Source organism: Miniopterus natalensis, chromosome 11 (assembly GCF_054644295.1).
Source record: "Miniopterus natalensis isolate mMinNat1 chromosome 11, mMinNat1.hap1, whole genome shotgun sequence".
Taxonomy (NCBI): domain Eukaryota; kingdom Metazoa; phylum Chordata; class Mammalia; order Chiroptera; family Miniopteridae; genus Miniopterus; species Miniopterus natalensis.
This window is the reverse complement of record NC_142091.1, coordinates 25839583-25855435: the sequence shown is the minus strand read 5'-3', so window position 1 is coordinate 25855435 and position 15853 is coordinate 25839583. Positions and strand designations below refer to the sequence as shown.

Here is a 15853-nt window from a genome sequence, read left to right as displayed (position 1 = left end):
GTTCCAAAAATATATTCCTGCTCTTTTCTTGAGAGCTACCAAATCCTAAGTGATGCCATTTAGCAGGATCGTTGATTTGGGATCCCCCACTCCCTCCACCTTTTCTGGTTTTGCTTCCATATCAGTCTGATTGGTAACAGAAAGGAAAGGTAAACAATAAATCTCCCAGTTCCTCCTGGTGTGAATGCCCAAGATACTGTCAAAAGCAAAATGTATAGGGAGGTGGGGGGGAGTTTAGGTCAGCAACTTGGGGGGAGGGGATGGTTTTCTGCTGTGGTAAAGCAGAAAAACCCTGTCACCTGAGCTTAAATTAACAGGATCTGCCCGGAGGGAAGCCATGGTCTTTGTGTGGCTGATTAATGTCAGCCTTGTAGACACAGTGCTCCAGCAGCACGGCTGGCCCGCTGAGCAGACGCTGGAGAACACAGCATCTCCTGCTTGGGGATCTGAGCAGAGCCCAGAGCCTCTGAATGGTACTGGATGGGAAAGCTGAAGACTGGGAACATAGGAGATATTTTTAATGAGATTTCAGCTCTCTGTCCCAGTGAAGGAGACACAGGCAGCCATTAAAAGCACCTTCTCTTCAGGCCTTGCTGCCACAGAGAGCTCACTGTGCAAATCCAACCTCTATGTCTGCCACTCAGCTGCTCCCAGCACCTTGGCTTTCGGGGCAGGGAGTCCAAAATTACCTCTTCCCAAATGATCTTCAGGCCTGAAGAGGAAGAGTGCTCAGGAGCAGAGCTTAAATTCTTAAGGAATTAAGCAGGGAGCCTTGAGAAAACGGGCCTTTGTTCGTGGTCCTTACCTAAAAATACTAGTGGCACCAGGCAAATCAATCAGCCCTTGGTTTATGCATCAGTGAAGTGGGTTTTGTAGTTGTCAGCAGATGATCAGAGGAAAGTTCCTATGTGAATAAGCCTGCCGCCCCATCTTATTGGTAAAATCCATATTCCATATGTTGGGAGTGGAAGTCAAATCCACAGGGAATATGTGATTTAAAAACCTGAAAACCTATGTGATGTATTTATGCCCATTACTGATACTTTTCCATAAATTCGTTCTTGTGACTTTGAGAGGTGTCCTGAGACCATCCAATTAGTCAAGGCAGCTTCTGGGGCTCTCAACCTGGTCTGACACCCAGGCAGTGTTACTGCTTTTCAGGTGCAAGCTTGCTCACCTCCCCAACCCTCTACATATTTACCCTAGGAATTTATGTTGAAGAATTAAATCTTCCAGACACTCTAAAAATAGCCAAAAACCATTGCTAAAACCTCTGCTCTGGGGCCTTATTTTTAGGGTCAGAAAGAGAAGAGGAAAGCCTTTTTTTTTTTTTTTTTTAATCCCACCACCAATAAAATCAAAGGTTGCTGTTTATATATCATAGGGTGGTTGTTTTTGAGAGATAAATTAAGGTAAATGATGAAACTTTAGAAAAAAATGGACTCTCTGGAATGGAACCAAGAACAAGCTCTTAGTGCTGACCTTTTGGTTAAAGCCACATAATGTAATTTATGTCATCCCCTCTAGATATATGATTTTATTGGGTTGCTGGGAATTTTGGCTTAGGGGAAATTATACATTGGGGGAGTTACTGCCAAATGCCTGTCCCCATGGTGAGCTGTTAGAATAGAAAACAACACAGGCTTAGGCCCTCCCCTCTAAGTGTTTATATTCTAGGGTCCATGATTCACAAAAGATACTTTCAGGTGTTATGATAGCTAGTCATGACTGGTGACTGTCCTCATTAAGAGCATTGAGGACCAAAATCGTACTTTTTTCAGCCTACAAAGCTATTAAATTTTGCTTCTTATAAATCTTAACGACTAGCAAATTTGAGGTTTATAAACCATTTTTGAAGTGCTGAGATCCTCTGATGAAAGCAGTTAAATCGGTCTTCAGAACCAGATGTCAACCCAATCATCAGTCACTAATTTGCTGGTTGTTAATGGACATTTCCTGGCTGATATGTTTCAGCTTTAGTATATATTAAGGTAAAATTGTATTTTGGTAACTAAGTACATTTCCTTAAATTATAGAGGTGGAGGTCACCCTCTGACTAGATCCTCTCCCTTCTTTGATGGGGTGCTCCAGGCTCACTGGCCATTAAATTTCTTTTACATTCCTTTATGACCTCATCCATTCTCCTGGCTCTGCAGGCCATCTCAATGCTGATGACCCTCAAATTTATAGGTCCAGCTTGAACCTTTCTGATCTCCAGCCTCCTGTAGTCACTTCCTCCTTGAATCTCTAGTTAAATATAAAATGCCCATCCCAAATTTAATTTGTCCAAAATGGGGCTCCTGATCTTCCATCCAAATCCTCATCTTCTCTCATGTTCTCCATCTCAGCTTCTGGTCACTACCTCTTTTCACTTGTTCAGGCCAAAACCTAAGAGTCATCCTGGAATCTTCTTTTTCTGTCACGTCCCATGTCTTGCCAGGGGCCACAATCAGAAGACAGTCATTTCTCACTGTTAACGGAGGGAAGGGTGCCTTGTCTCCCCCCATGGCTGGTGGGAGTGGGCTTCTTGGGGGTACCACTAGAATAAGCATTGTTAGAGACCCCCACAGGAGGTAGATGAGTTATAGTAGAAAGCTTTGTTTTCCATGGAATTACACCCCTGGGTTTCCAAAGTCCCATTTCCCTTAGTCCAGTCATAGAAGTGTAGCTGGGGTTTCAGTAGAGCTAAAATCAGAGCCAGTGTCCAGAATGTCCTTTCCGTATTTGCATAATCCCATATAACATCAGGCTAGCCAGCTTGTGTTTCTCGGGGCAGTCCATTAATCCATTATGTGTGAGGTCCGCATGGCCATGAGCCATAGAGGTGAATGCAAGAGTAGGAGCAAAAGAGCCCCACAAGCCAAGAGTGGAGGGCAACAGGAGAGGGAATTCCTTTGTTTAGGGGATTATGTATTCCCCACTGTTCTTGCCCTTGCAGTGGCCAGGCTTATTCTGGCCAATCATCTCTGTCCTCAGGTGTGATTGACAGGCAAGACCTTCCCTATGTCACCCCAGCTTTACTGGGCATGTGTCTGTCTTCCCTGTGTTTGATCCCTCCCCCAGTGTTTTGCAGGGAACATCCCTCTAATGTCTGTCCTTCTCTTTGCTCCTTTCCTGTTATTAATAACTAGTTAATTACAACAGTATCATCACCGCCTACGTGTTCAGAGTAGATCTAGAACCAAACCACTTCTCACTTCTCACCACTTTCACCACCACCACCTCGTTCAAGCTGCCATATCACACACCTGTATTCCTGTGGAAGTTTCTAGCTGTCTCCCTGCTTTCTCTCTTAACTGCTCTTCATTCATGAGTGATCCTGTTAAAATCTAAGTCACATCACATGACTCCTCTCAGCCCTCCAGTGACTTCCCACCTTCCCACCACAACCCCACAGGATCTGCTCCCTGATCTCATCTTCTGTTTCTCTCTTCTTGGCTCTAGTCACACTGGTTTTCTCAACAGTGCTCCTCAAACACCCAGATGCGCCCGCACCTCAGGACCCGTGCACTTGTGTGTTCGTCCCCCTGCAGTGGTCCTCCCTGGATGGTTGCACTGTTCACTCCTTCCTCTCCTTTGGGTTTTTATTCAAATGTCAAAAGTGTTCCCCGACCACTTCATTTAAAATTACCACCCTTCTCTCCATCTCCCAAATACTCTCTTCCCCCAGCACTCCTCATGCCCCTTACGGCTTTTTCTCCTTTACTCCCTGACATGCCATTTATTCTGATTCTTTGTTGTTCATGTCTTATTTACTCCCACTAGGATGTACAGAGGTCCGCAGGAAATGTTTGGCTCTTTGTCCATGGCTAGAATCTCTGGCATCTAGAATAAATAGTGCCTGATAGAGTCTAGATAAACATTTGTTGAAGTAGTTAATTAATTAATTTGTATTTCTCTTTTTCTGTGGCACATCTTCTCAGCCACATATCTATTGGCATCTTAGATGTTTTTCTTCACGATATGGGGAATATCCAGCTATTTCTGACATTTGTTGCCAATATTTATTTCTCTGCTATTTAATTTAGTTGTATGTATTTTACAAACTGAAGCTGACATCTTTGTAGGACCAAAGCTGTGGGTTTCTATAATTGCTGTTTTGCTTCGTGTGGTCCTTCGGAAGTCAGCCCAGCCCTAATACTCCAGAGCAGAGGGTCAGGCTGCATTTTCCTGTGCTCACGTCCTTGCGTCCCCTGCAGGCCTCAATAGGAAGGTCGTGTACTCCCTGGCCGACTCCGCCCATGGGTTCTTCTCCATTGACCAGTCGTCTGGCATCATCATCCTGGAGCAGCCGCTGGACCGAGAGCAGCAGCCCTCCTACAACATCAGCGTGCAGGCCACCGACCAGAGCCCCGGGCGCGCCCTGTCCTCTCTCGCCACCGTCACCATCACCGTCCTGGACATTAACGACAACCCGCCTGTGTTTGAAAGGAGGGACTACCTGGTGACCGTACCTGAAGACACTTCCCCTGGCACCCAAGTCCTTGCTGTTTTTGCCACCAGCAAAGATATTGGCACGAATGCTGAGATCACGTATCTCATTCGGTCTGGGAATGAACGAGGGACATTTACAATCAACCCCAAGACAGGTGGGTAAAGAACAGTTGACTTCAAACTCAAGGCTTCAGTCTATCCTGCTTCCGCTCCTGACCCTTGACCACTTCTCTTCTGGGCTCCGTTCCTCCCGCTTCTTCCCTTGCAGCAAAAGCTAGTCTCAGGGCAGGGCTGCAGGCAGGCCCCAGCGGCCCTGACCCTCTGCTTCTGAGGATGCCCCTGCCGAGCTGGAAGCTCCTGCTGCGGGCTCCCTGGCAGAACTGAGCCCCAGGCTGCCTCCAGGATTTCCCGCAGGAAGGATGGGGACAGTCACGCGCTTCCCGGATGAGGAGAGGAAATATTCTTTGCATGCCGAGCCCAAGGCTTTGTTTGTTTCTCTTTTCTGTTTGCTTCTTTGTTCTCTAGCTTGGATCATGTGTTTATGTGTTTGGAAGTGCTCCTGGAGATCAGCGTTCACTCACCGCCGTCCACACCCAGGCTGCCACTCTCTGGTCATCTGCCAAGGCAGACCTTGATAAGTGACCTGACCGTGACCCGCAGGGCTTCCCAACCTGGCGCCCCAGTCAGCTGGAACTGAGACCGCCTTTGAGTCCTGGTCACTGCTCCTGGTTATGACATTGTCATTTCAAACCCTGGGGGAGGACGTGGCATCGTTTAGGGAAAAGGTGCCTAGAAAGAAATAAGAAAAACCCCTAGGGCTTTCTGTTTATCAGAGAGTTAATAACTATTAGGGGTAACTTGGGTAAATAAAGGTGGCAACTTAGAATACAAGCTTAGATGTTCTTTGAAAAGTAAACATATTCGCCCTTGTATTTTCATAGTGTTTATATTAATATTTTCAAAGCATATTTCATAGATATTCTCATTTGCTTATGTCCCTATGAATAGGCAAGGCAACCCCATTTTGCAGATAAGAAAGGTGAGTCTCTCACACCTTCTGGCCACTGGACATAATTCCCTCATTACTCAAGGAATATGCACTTGTTGTGTAAGGTGACAAAGGAGGTCCATTTGGATAGTCCTGTAAATGCAAACAAGAAACTAGCATAATTAGCATAATTAGCAATGCTCTTTAACATAACAAATGCACCAGGTTCCTATTAAATCATCAGTTATTTCTCACATTTTTCTATATGAGAAAAACAGAGCTTCAGAGAGATTAATTTTTCCAGTGTCCACTGTGAGTCAGCAGAGGATTCAGGATTTGAACTCGGATCTTCCTGATTATGGAATACATGCTTAACATCTAAATTACATTGATATGCTGTGGAAGGTGCAAAAAATGAAGGCGATATAGTCCCTGCCCCTAAGTACAGGGAGGTGGAAATATTGATGAAGGAACTACCTTAGCAGCTTCTCCCAGCAGTAACTCTATTTATTAAGGTCATTACTTCAAATTAAAATGTATGGGGGTTTTCCTCATTTAAATATGTGTTAGCCTTAGCCTGTCTCATTATGGCCACTATATATGAACACCATGGGGAAATGGCTAAGTACTATTTAAATTTGGCACTGGATAACAAGACTGGGGTGCAACACAACATGCTAGGGGCGATAATTGCTCAGAAAACTTAATTATGGGGAGAAAAAGGCTCTTGTTATAAGTGAAGCTTCTGTTTCTCACCTTAAGTAGAAGGACCGCCTTAGCTTCTAGAGAAGTTGCCCGTTTAGAAATGTGAGTGGATGTGACATACTCACTTGGTCCTACTGGTTGTTTTTCAGGTGGGAGAAAAGTCTATGCCCTTGAGAGCTGCTCTGCAGGCAGTGCAATGACCAGTAACCAATTGCAGAATGAGGGAAGGATTGGGTTGCGTCACCAGAAAGGGCTAGGACGGGAGGGAAAATCGCTCTCACGGAACTTCTCCCAGGGGAGCACCCAGCTAGCTGCTTTCACCTGCTCTATTTGCTTAACTTAAATATATCTGCGGCACAGGCATTATCTCTGCTCTGTGCTTGTGGACACTAAGCTCACACTTACTATTTGGCCACTGACTCCCAGGCATTTTCTGTTACCAATTTTCTTTTTCCAATACCTTGACATTTCTGAGATCCTTGCCCTCTTTGTGCCATAATAGTTTTAGATAAGCACAGAAAGCTGAAGACCAGGAACATAGGAGATATTTTTAATGAGATTTCAGCTATCTGAAAGTATTTACTTGCTGATGAGGGATGGGGTCATGCACTCACACCCACACATCTCAGCTCATTCTTGGACAGCCTGGGTCCACTTGAGGAGTCATCGAGAGACACTTATCACAGATATTGTTCCCGTCCCTACTCCCTAGTTGCATAAGGGTGAATAATGCCAGAGACTGGCTGCTTGAGAAAAGTTTAGGAACTATTGCAGAAACATGCAGAGACTTAACTTCTTCAGTGTTGTGTCTGATGGATAGCTGAATTTTAACTGACAGCATTAATCAGACCCTGGATGCTTTCAGCAGGGCATTAAATAAACAAATTCCTGAATATCTAATATTCTTGGCTGGAGATGATGTTATAAACATTTCCATGATTATGGAACTGCTGGCCAATGTTTTTTCCCCAATCAAGTCTAAAGCTCTCCATTTTTCTTTAAAGGGGGTATTTCAGTCTCTGAAGTCCTGGACTATGAATTATGCAAAAAGTTTTACCTGGTGGTGGAAGCTAAAGATGGGGGCACCCCAGCTCTCAGCGCCGTGGCCACTGTCAACATCAACCTCACAGACGTGAATGACAACCCTCCAAAGTTCAGCCAAGATGTCTACAGTGCGGTCATAAGTGAAGATGCCTCGGTTGGGGACTCTGTCATTTTGGTAGGTGCCGTCGGGAGGTCCAGATGTCTTGGACTAATAATCCTCAATAGCGTGAAAAAGTGAGCAAACTGTCTTGGGTTCTTTACACACTTTTTCTTTCCAGTGTTCTTTTGTCCCCAAGAGCTCTGGTCAGGCACTAGTCTTTCAATTGCTCCCTCTCCAGTGTGTCTATTAGAAAGGGCCTGAAAAATGCATTTATATCAAGGTACAAGTGACTGATAATCATTTTCTTCCCAGGAATGTGTATTTTTTGAGAAAACAAAACACCCCATGGAATGAATTTGTAATGATGGCTCCTACTAACTTGTGACCTTAGATAAGCTATTAGGTAGCTAAGGATAGAATAAAATCTCTCCCAGTCCCCTACACACACACACACACACACACACACACACACAGAGTAAGGCAGCTACAAATATGGGAGCAAGTTTAAGATGAATTGGCCACTCTTAGAGGAGCTCTTTCCAGAAGGTTTTTTTCTAATACCAGTAGGAACATATCATGTGTTGGGAGAACACAGGCTCTCTCAGACTTACACTTGACATTCTGGAAACAATGAATCCCATCCTCACCATGCTCAAATCCATAGGTTGGACAGGTCCCTTCCATTCATTATCTCTGGCTCCTGCAGCACCAAGTTGTGGGTGTGCATTCTTTACCTGTCAGAGATGGGCTTCCCAGGCCCTCTCTCCTTCCTGGACATTATAGAACTATTCCCACACATATAAATCCCAGCATCACCAATATGAGCAGCAGGCAGTGGGGAGTATTTTGGCCAGATGGGAGAGGGAATTTTCTTGGGCTTCCATAACATGGAAATATACAGGTTGAGAGAATGCTCAGCTCAGTGGCAGAGACCATTATTTTGCAAAATTGGGAAAGAATCACAAGAGTATCCATCCCTATCAGTTAGCTTTGGCTCTAGCTGTACTAGCTCCAAGCCTGAGGAAAATCAGACCTAACAAGCATCAGGCTGTAGGCAGGTAAAAATTAACAGAAATAAAATGGCAGCTCCAGCAATGGTGGTTTCCTTCTTGAGCCAACCCCATCATCTCTTCCACTGGGGTTATGATCACAGTCACCACTGAGCATAGCACCGATGAAAACCGTCAGAGCTATGCCCATTTGTGCAGACCTGGAACCCTAAGAATAAACCTTTTCTCTTGTGTCATGTCTTTCCTTTGTTTTGCTTGTGTCCCATGAAGCTAATAGCAGAAGATGCAGATAGCCAGCCCAATGGACAGATTCAGTTTTCCATTGTGAGTGGAGATCGGGACAATGAATTTGCTGTGGATCCTGTCTTGGGACTTGTGAAGGTTAAGAAGAAATTGGACCGGGAACGGGTAAGCTAGTTTAGGCCAGCTCCCTTCCCACCAACTCCCATCCGCACCCATCCCTTCACTGGAATCCAGCACTGGCTCAATGATTATAAGTAGGAAGAGTCTCTGTTCTAAATACTGAGAGTAAAAAGGGATGGGCTAAAATACAGCACAATGAATTTGGGCTAGGCCCTTGAAAAAATTTTCTGCCAATAGATGCTGGCAGTTTCTTACTTATGGGTATTTTTAAAGAAAAGCAAATATGTATCTTCCTGGATGGTTTGAATTTTGGCCCTTCCTGGAGCAAGGAGGCAGAAAAACATCCTGAGCATTGGGATCCTGTGATCATGGTTTCATGAGCAGGTACAGAAGGATCATCTGAAGTTATCTGGGTCAAAAAGAATGATTCAGAAAAATTCCTCTGTCCAAGGTTAAACTAAGTTTCTAAACATTGTCTTTTTTGGCCAAAAAAAAAAAAATGTGTCTTCAAAGAGAAATTAAATATGGAAAAAGGTGTTCTAGTAGTAATGCTAAAAAAGCAGAAAGGCCTCACTGAGTGATATAATCTCATAACTCCCAAAGTATCAAAACTGATAAGATAGATCAGTGTTGACAACGGTTGTGTCTGAACAAAGCTCAAGAGCTGTGGTGCTAACCAGGGATGGTTTTGTATCCCTCCCCCCCACCCGATAACATATGGTTTTGTCCCTCATATGTTTGGAGGCATTTTCAGTTGTCACAAATTGGCAGAAGGTGATACTGGCTTCTAGTAGACTGAGACCAGGGATGCTGCTAAACATTCTACAATGCACAGGTCAGCCCTCAACAACAATTACCTGGCTCCAAATGTCAATGGTGCTGTGGTTGAGAAACCCTGGTTTAGAATCAAAGAGAAGATGGTTGAACTTCAACAAAGCAGAGCAGAACCTGCAGCACCTCTGAATGTGAGCAAAAGGAAGGAGGTGCTTCACTGTCAGCCCTTTGTGCTTCGACAGGTGTCTGGATACTCCCTGCTTGTCCAGGCAGTAGACAGTGGCTTTCCTGTGATGTCGTCAACTGCTACTGTCAACATTGATATTTCTGATGTGAATGACAACAGCCCAGTCTTTACACCTGCTAACTATACTGCTGTGATTCAGGTGAGCAAATCTTGCCTGTCAGGCACGTGTCTTTATGCACTCAGCTTCCTTTCTCTGCTGCGGTTCACTGGTCATGGTTTTTTACTGTTTTAGCATAATAGCAACTCATCCAGTCATTGGGCTGGTATAAAAAAGAGCCTGATTCTTCTATTGCAACTGATTGATAAACATTGATAAGTGCAATCACCAATGGGGTTCTCTCCAGTGTCAGGTACGTTCCATACACTGTCTGTCCCCACCACAGCCCTGTGAAGTGGGATGGTGGATCAGCCACCCATGGATGGTGAAGGAGCTAAGGTTCTGAGGAGTTAAGTAGCTCACCCAAGATCATTCAGCTAAGTGGTAGAGTCAGGATTAGAACTCAGGCCTGTCTTTGGCAAAAACTATTTTCTTTTCATGAAGGCTGCCTTTAAGCCACTTCGTGCTATTCTGGCTTGGGAGGGAGATTGATACAGACTGTGTCATCAGTCAAAGGGAGATTGGGCACCAGGATAGAGCTGCTATTCACTAAAATCACTCTTCCAAAAGCAATATGTTTAGCACTTCAAGTCCACTAGCTCTTTAAATTTAGACTACAGGATGGGGTAACTGCAATCAGAATGACTTTCTTTCCTATCTATTTTTTCTTATTCTAAAGATATTTCATGAGCACAGTACTAAGCACTGATCCATCTCCACTTCCCAGAGTTTCTAGAAGCTGGAAACTGACTTCAGAAGGATCAGGAAATTCAGTTTGGTAATACTGTCCGTGTGGAGGACTTAAAGGAGCCAGGGATTGATATATATGTGTTGGGAGGCCACAGGTAGTCTAGAGAATCAGCTCTTGCCTGATCCAGTTTGACTTCAGAATCACCCCTCAAGGGGGCCCAGGGCTTTGTGGGTAGAAGGTAAGATGAGAGTGAGCTAGGCCTTGAGGGACCCTTTTGGATTAACATTCAAGACTGAGTCTGGCCATCCATAGCCGGCTCCCCCTGCACCACTGAGCTGTCCAGGAATCCGGCTGAGAGACCTTCAGAAAGCCAGCAACTCTCCACCTCTTTCCCACCCCTTTGTCATCGAAACCCGATCCCTTCACCTGCTGGTATTTGGTTTTCCTCTCCTCTCTGATGCTTTTTCCAGCAACTGTGCATTCTCTCTCCCCCACTTCATGCAGGGCCTGCACCTTCCTCCATCCCTCCTCCTCTCAGACAGCCCTTCCCCACAGTGGCACTCACTGACTCTCCCGCCTCTGTGTGCTCGCCCCTCAATGACATGGGCTTTGCCTACTCAACATTCAGTTTTGTGACACACATACATCAGCTTGACAGACTGTTTCCCATGCACAACAGGAAGTTGGCAGTGAAAGAACCGAGAACCACAGCCTTGAGCAGTGACCGTGGCTCATATCTGCAATGCCGGGGCCTGGCCGTGTTGTATTTCACCCTTCTTTCTCTGATGGTGACCCTAGGCACGCATTTTCTCTCTCTCTCTCTTTCTTCCCTCCCTCCCCCCCTTTCTCTTCTCTGGAGGAAATGGCCTTTATAGACTGAGCAAACAAATCGATAAGTCTTCTGTTCTGCGTGGTGCTGAGTATGCTGTCATTGTGAAATAGTAAAGCCACACTGGACGGTGGTGGTTCCACGATTGATTCCGGATGGAGACTGTGTCTAGATCCTAATGACCAAAAGGCCACCTGAGACAAGTGGCAAAATAAGAGGTCTTTGAGGTCCTTCTCTCTTTTCTCCTTCAAAAAGTGTTTCTCCCTTTTTAGAACCCAGAATAATTTTCTTATTCCAACACATGGTTTTTATAAGACTAATTCGGCACATTAAACTTGAGTGTACGGGCCCTGTGCATGACTTCCCTCCAAACTGCAGCGTATCATTGTGTTCATCTCTGTGACCCAAGCTCATTGAATCCTAAATCGATGTCATCAGAAGGCCTGAACTAATGAAACTGACTTCAGGCCCCAGCCGTGGTAATTCTTAAGTCTAAACAGAGTGGGGCAAGGGAACCAATGCCTGAGCTACAGAGGAATTTAATTTGGTGTTTTCAAAGTGAAGATAACCTTTGAGCCAAGAAAGGAGAACAAAGATCCTTTGTGTTTCTATTTTGGGGGAAAGGCAGAGAGGTTCTACAAAATAATGCTTGCATAACATCAGGGCTTCCAAAAATTCTGATGAAGTTAAGGATTTCCTTTCTCTTCATTCTCAAGTTGAGAAATATTCTGACCCCCTTCTGTTTCCTTGAAAAACATGGCAAAACTTGAGTTCTGAGGTGTACAGGGAAAGCCCATTTTCCACCTGCATATGCCTTTGTATATTTACTGGGAAGTTGCCAGGCTGTCCCCCCAGAAGTCCAATGTTGTGACATTGTGTCACAGTGTTGGGCCTCAGCATTACCATGTTGTGACAAGTGTGAGGAAGTGCCTTCCCATCCCAAAGGGTTGATGCTTTCTTAGCCTGAGAGGATTCTTGATGTAATTAAGAAGGCCAGTGAGCACCGTATATTTCCAGAGCTGTCCAGGTGAACTCAGCACAGTTCCAGCCCAGCCAAGGACAAAGCGTAGCAGTACCACCTTTGGAACCTATAAACCCGCTCGAGGTGAAGCCCTGAGTTCTTGCCTGCCGCCCATTGTCTCCTGGGGCAGTTGTGGGGAGGCAGCTAGAGACGGGAACCGTGATGCTTACAGACGCCAGTGTATTTTCAGAAGACAACATAATATCCCAGGGAGCCCCTTCCTCTAAGCCGTTCTCTAGCGCAGCACTCTCAGCTGGTAATGATGGGGTTTCTTAAAATGTGAAGAGAGGTGTAATTTTAGCTTCCTTTTTAATATACTCTTTTATTCAGGAAAATAAGCCCGTAGGCACCAGCATTTTGCAGCTGGTGGTGACAGACAGAGACTCCTTCCACAACGGGCCTCCCTTCTCCTTCTCCATCCTGTCGGGAAACGAGGAGGCGGAGTTCGTGCTGGACCCGCACGGGACCCTGCGGTCGGCCGTGGTCTTCCGGCACACGGAGTCTCCGGAGTACGTGCTGCGTGTCCAGGTACAGGCTCGTTCCCGGCCCTCGCCAGGCTGCCTTTCCCCAGGCTTGTTTCTGTGCCCGTCAGTTGGTTTTCCTTTGTTGAGCCAGTCAACATAATTCATTGCCATGCAGGAATGTCCCCCTTTTAATCTCAAATTCAATTTCACACCAATAAGAGCGGCCCCTGTGTGTGAAATTGAACAGGAAGGGAGGGAAGCATCGTAGTGCGGCAGGGACATTCCTGCAGGGTGTGCCAGGCAGACCGTCGCAGGGCCTAAATCTGCATTCCGAGAACTCCTGGGGTTCTAACTGACCCCCGAAGGCAACCAGCTGGTCAAGGGTTGCTGCTGTGTACAGTCGTGTTGTACACATTGATCCAATGTGATTGAGCCAGATCATGGCCTCTGCTTTTGAAGAGACCGCTGCTGGGTAAGTTTTCTCAGTGAGACAGGAGGGGACCAAGCACCCAGATGGCAGTGGTGTCCCAACAGGGTCACTGGCCTGTGTACAATGAAATGGGACAAAGAGACAAGAGTGGCAGGTATGGACCGGGTATGGATAGGAGCACGAAATAAGAGAGCACCAAAAGTTTCTAAGTGTGAATTTTTCCAGTACCAAGATAGTCCCATCAGTGAAACTGAATGACTTTTTTTACACACAGTTGCCATAGAGGGCAACCTAAAGTCACTATTTATGGTGACAATAATAACCATGGATTTTTAAATATTTTTATAGCATTTAATTGTGTACATCATTTCTTTTGATACTTTATGGCTTACTGTGCTCTATGAAACTTTATGAATTAATGACTTTTGGCTCTGAGCATGTCCATGAACGCTTCAGCTGCCACCCATTCCTCCAACAATATTATGGAAATAGTTTTATTCACAGTATACATGCTCAAGGGCAAGGAGAGATTTTTAGTGCCTTCTCACAGAAGTGAGTATAGTTCTTTGCCTACTTTCTCTGATTGTTAGAGAGCAGAGTCACATCTCAGACTTTGAAAACACTATAGAAAGCTTTCTCCTCCCAGTTCCTTATATCAAACTACTACCAAGCCTTGTACTTTTGCCTTCCTAAGGTCCCCAAGTGCATCAGTTACATTCCCTTTGCCACTGTCCACTTTATTCCAGATGACACCACCCTCATACTATTGCAAAAGCCTCAAGGGTGATTCCTCTGGCTTCAGCCTCATTCTTTTCTGAGCCATCCCTACACCCCTTCCAAATTAATCATCTCACTTTGACTATGTCATTCCCTTAGACCACATCATGTCCTCAGCCTGTTTTTATCAATAAAGTTTTCTTGGAACACAGCCTTGCCCATTCATATGCTCTGTGGCTGCTGCCTCCATGGTAGAATCAGAGCTGAGTAGTTGATAGAGAAGGTATAACCCCCAAAGCCTAAACTACTGTTTCTTATCTTGCACTTTACAGAAAAGGTGTGTCAACCCCCGCCCTAAACTAAAACCATTTGTGGCTTCCTAGCGCCTGAAAATGTGTGGCCTGCAGGCTAAATTCTGGCCCAGACTCAGATTCTGAATTTCAGGGTGTTTAGGCAGATAGGAACTCTCCAGTCCTTTTCAGGCCACAGGCCCACTAGTCTATTGCCTTACTCCCAGCGGCTTCATGCCTTTCTGTCATCTTTCTGACCTCTGACCGGGCAACCTCTGAATTATAAAGTCCAAACTTACCACTGTCCTTTGAAACCCTCTACAGTTTGAAACCCTCCAAGTTCAGCCTAATTTGCTAAACGTACCTTTTTCTGCATGAAATTTTCCATGTCAGAATCTCTGGTTCACAAAGTCCATCAAATAAAGCATGGTGTGAAGGTAATAATAAAAATAACACCCATCACACTGACTCTCATAAACTAAGTACTTCTGTGGGTCAGACCTGTGCTAAGCACTTAGCAATTACACTGCCTTTTAATCCTTACAATACAAGAATCCTGTGAAGTAAATACTATTATTTTACTCATATTAAAATACAAGAATTAAAGCTGAGTGAGGATAAGTAACTTACTCAAAGCCAGATGTGTACTGAGCAGCAGGACCAAGATTTGAACTCGAGTCTGTGGGATGCCCAAGCCCCTGCTGCCTTCCACATACAAGGGCACACCTCCCCAGATTCCATCCAGCCTGCAAGGTCCACTTCAGCCTGTCTCTTCAGCCATCTGCCCTGGGGACCCGGCCTTTAGGAACCTGCCCTTCACTGAAGCCCTATAGCACTGACTACCTCCACATGGCATGTCAGGTGCTCAGTAAAGATCTGTTGTCAGAGTGGTTGTTCCATCAACTGATATAAAGAAAGAAGACAAAAAGGGATTATTCAGGCTACCTGTTTTCTCCTTCAGTGTACCGTTCTTTATTCTAAACCTTAATATTGTGTAATTCCCACTTAAATAATGTTGTTTCTTAAGTGTCATCCAGTCCAATCAAAATGAAAGAATTTAAAGAGAGGAAAAATTTTTCTTCTGTCCTGGCCGGGTAGCTCAGTTGGTTAGAGCATCGTCCCAATCCGCCAAGTTTGCAGGTTCAGTCCTGGTCAGGACACGTACAAGAATCAACTAATGCATGTATAAATATGTAGAACAACAAATTGGTGTTTCTCTGTGTTTCTCTTTCTCTCTCCCTCTTTCTCTCTAAAATCAATCAATAAACTTTTTTTAAAAAAATTGCTTTCCAAGAGCAAACACCAGTTTATAAGGTTTCCTTATGGCTTCTCTCCAAAACGAAAACAAGGCCAGCCTGTTGTGGGCATGTTGGATCTCATAGCACCCTCTAGCCTCCTTCCCTGCTCACCCCACTGGCTTTATTGTGTTGATACATTTTATTGTCCATAACAAAGTGTACATGTGGGGACTGAAGGTAATAAATCTCTCCTCTTAAGTGCACATCTTCAGCATTTTGCAGACTAGAGGCAGGGGATGGAGGAAGAGCCGAAGGCAGTTAAAGGAGTAGACATCTTCTGGGTTTTGTTGTTTTTTTAAATGACTGTGATTTTTTTCCTTAGCTCCTTACCTTTCTCCCTCCTGGCGGTTT

At 45.0% G+C, this 15853-nt stretch overlaps 1 protein-coding gene across 1 annotated transcript in view; it reads left to right on the top strand.

Annotated features, from left to right (window-relative positions):
- The window catches only part of FAT3 (FAT atypical cadherin 3), a 607947-nt gene that overhangs the window by 547015 nt on the left and 45079 nt on the right, over positions 1-15853 (top strand). Inside the window, exons 14-18 of the mRNA XM_087821612.1 lie at positions 4200-4589; positions 7132-7346; positions 8552-8689; positions 9661-9804; positions 12634-12831. Coding sequence (XP_087677738.1) covers positions 4200-4589; positions 7132-7346; positions 8552-8689; positions 9661-9804; positions 12634-12831 — 1085 coding nt within the window. The remainder of the gene's footprint in view (positions 1-4199; positions 4590-7131; positions 7347-8551; positions 8690-9660; positions 9805-12633; positions 12832-15853) is intronic.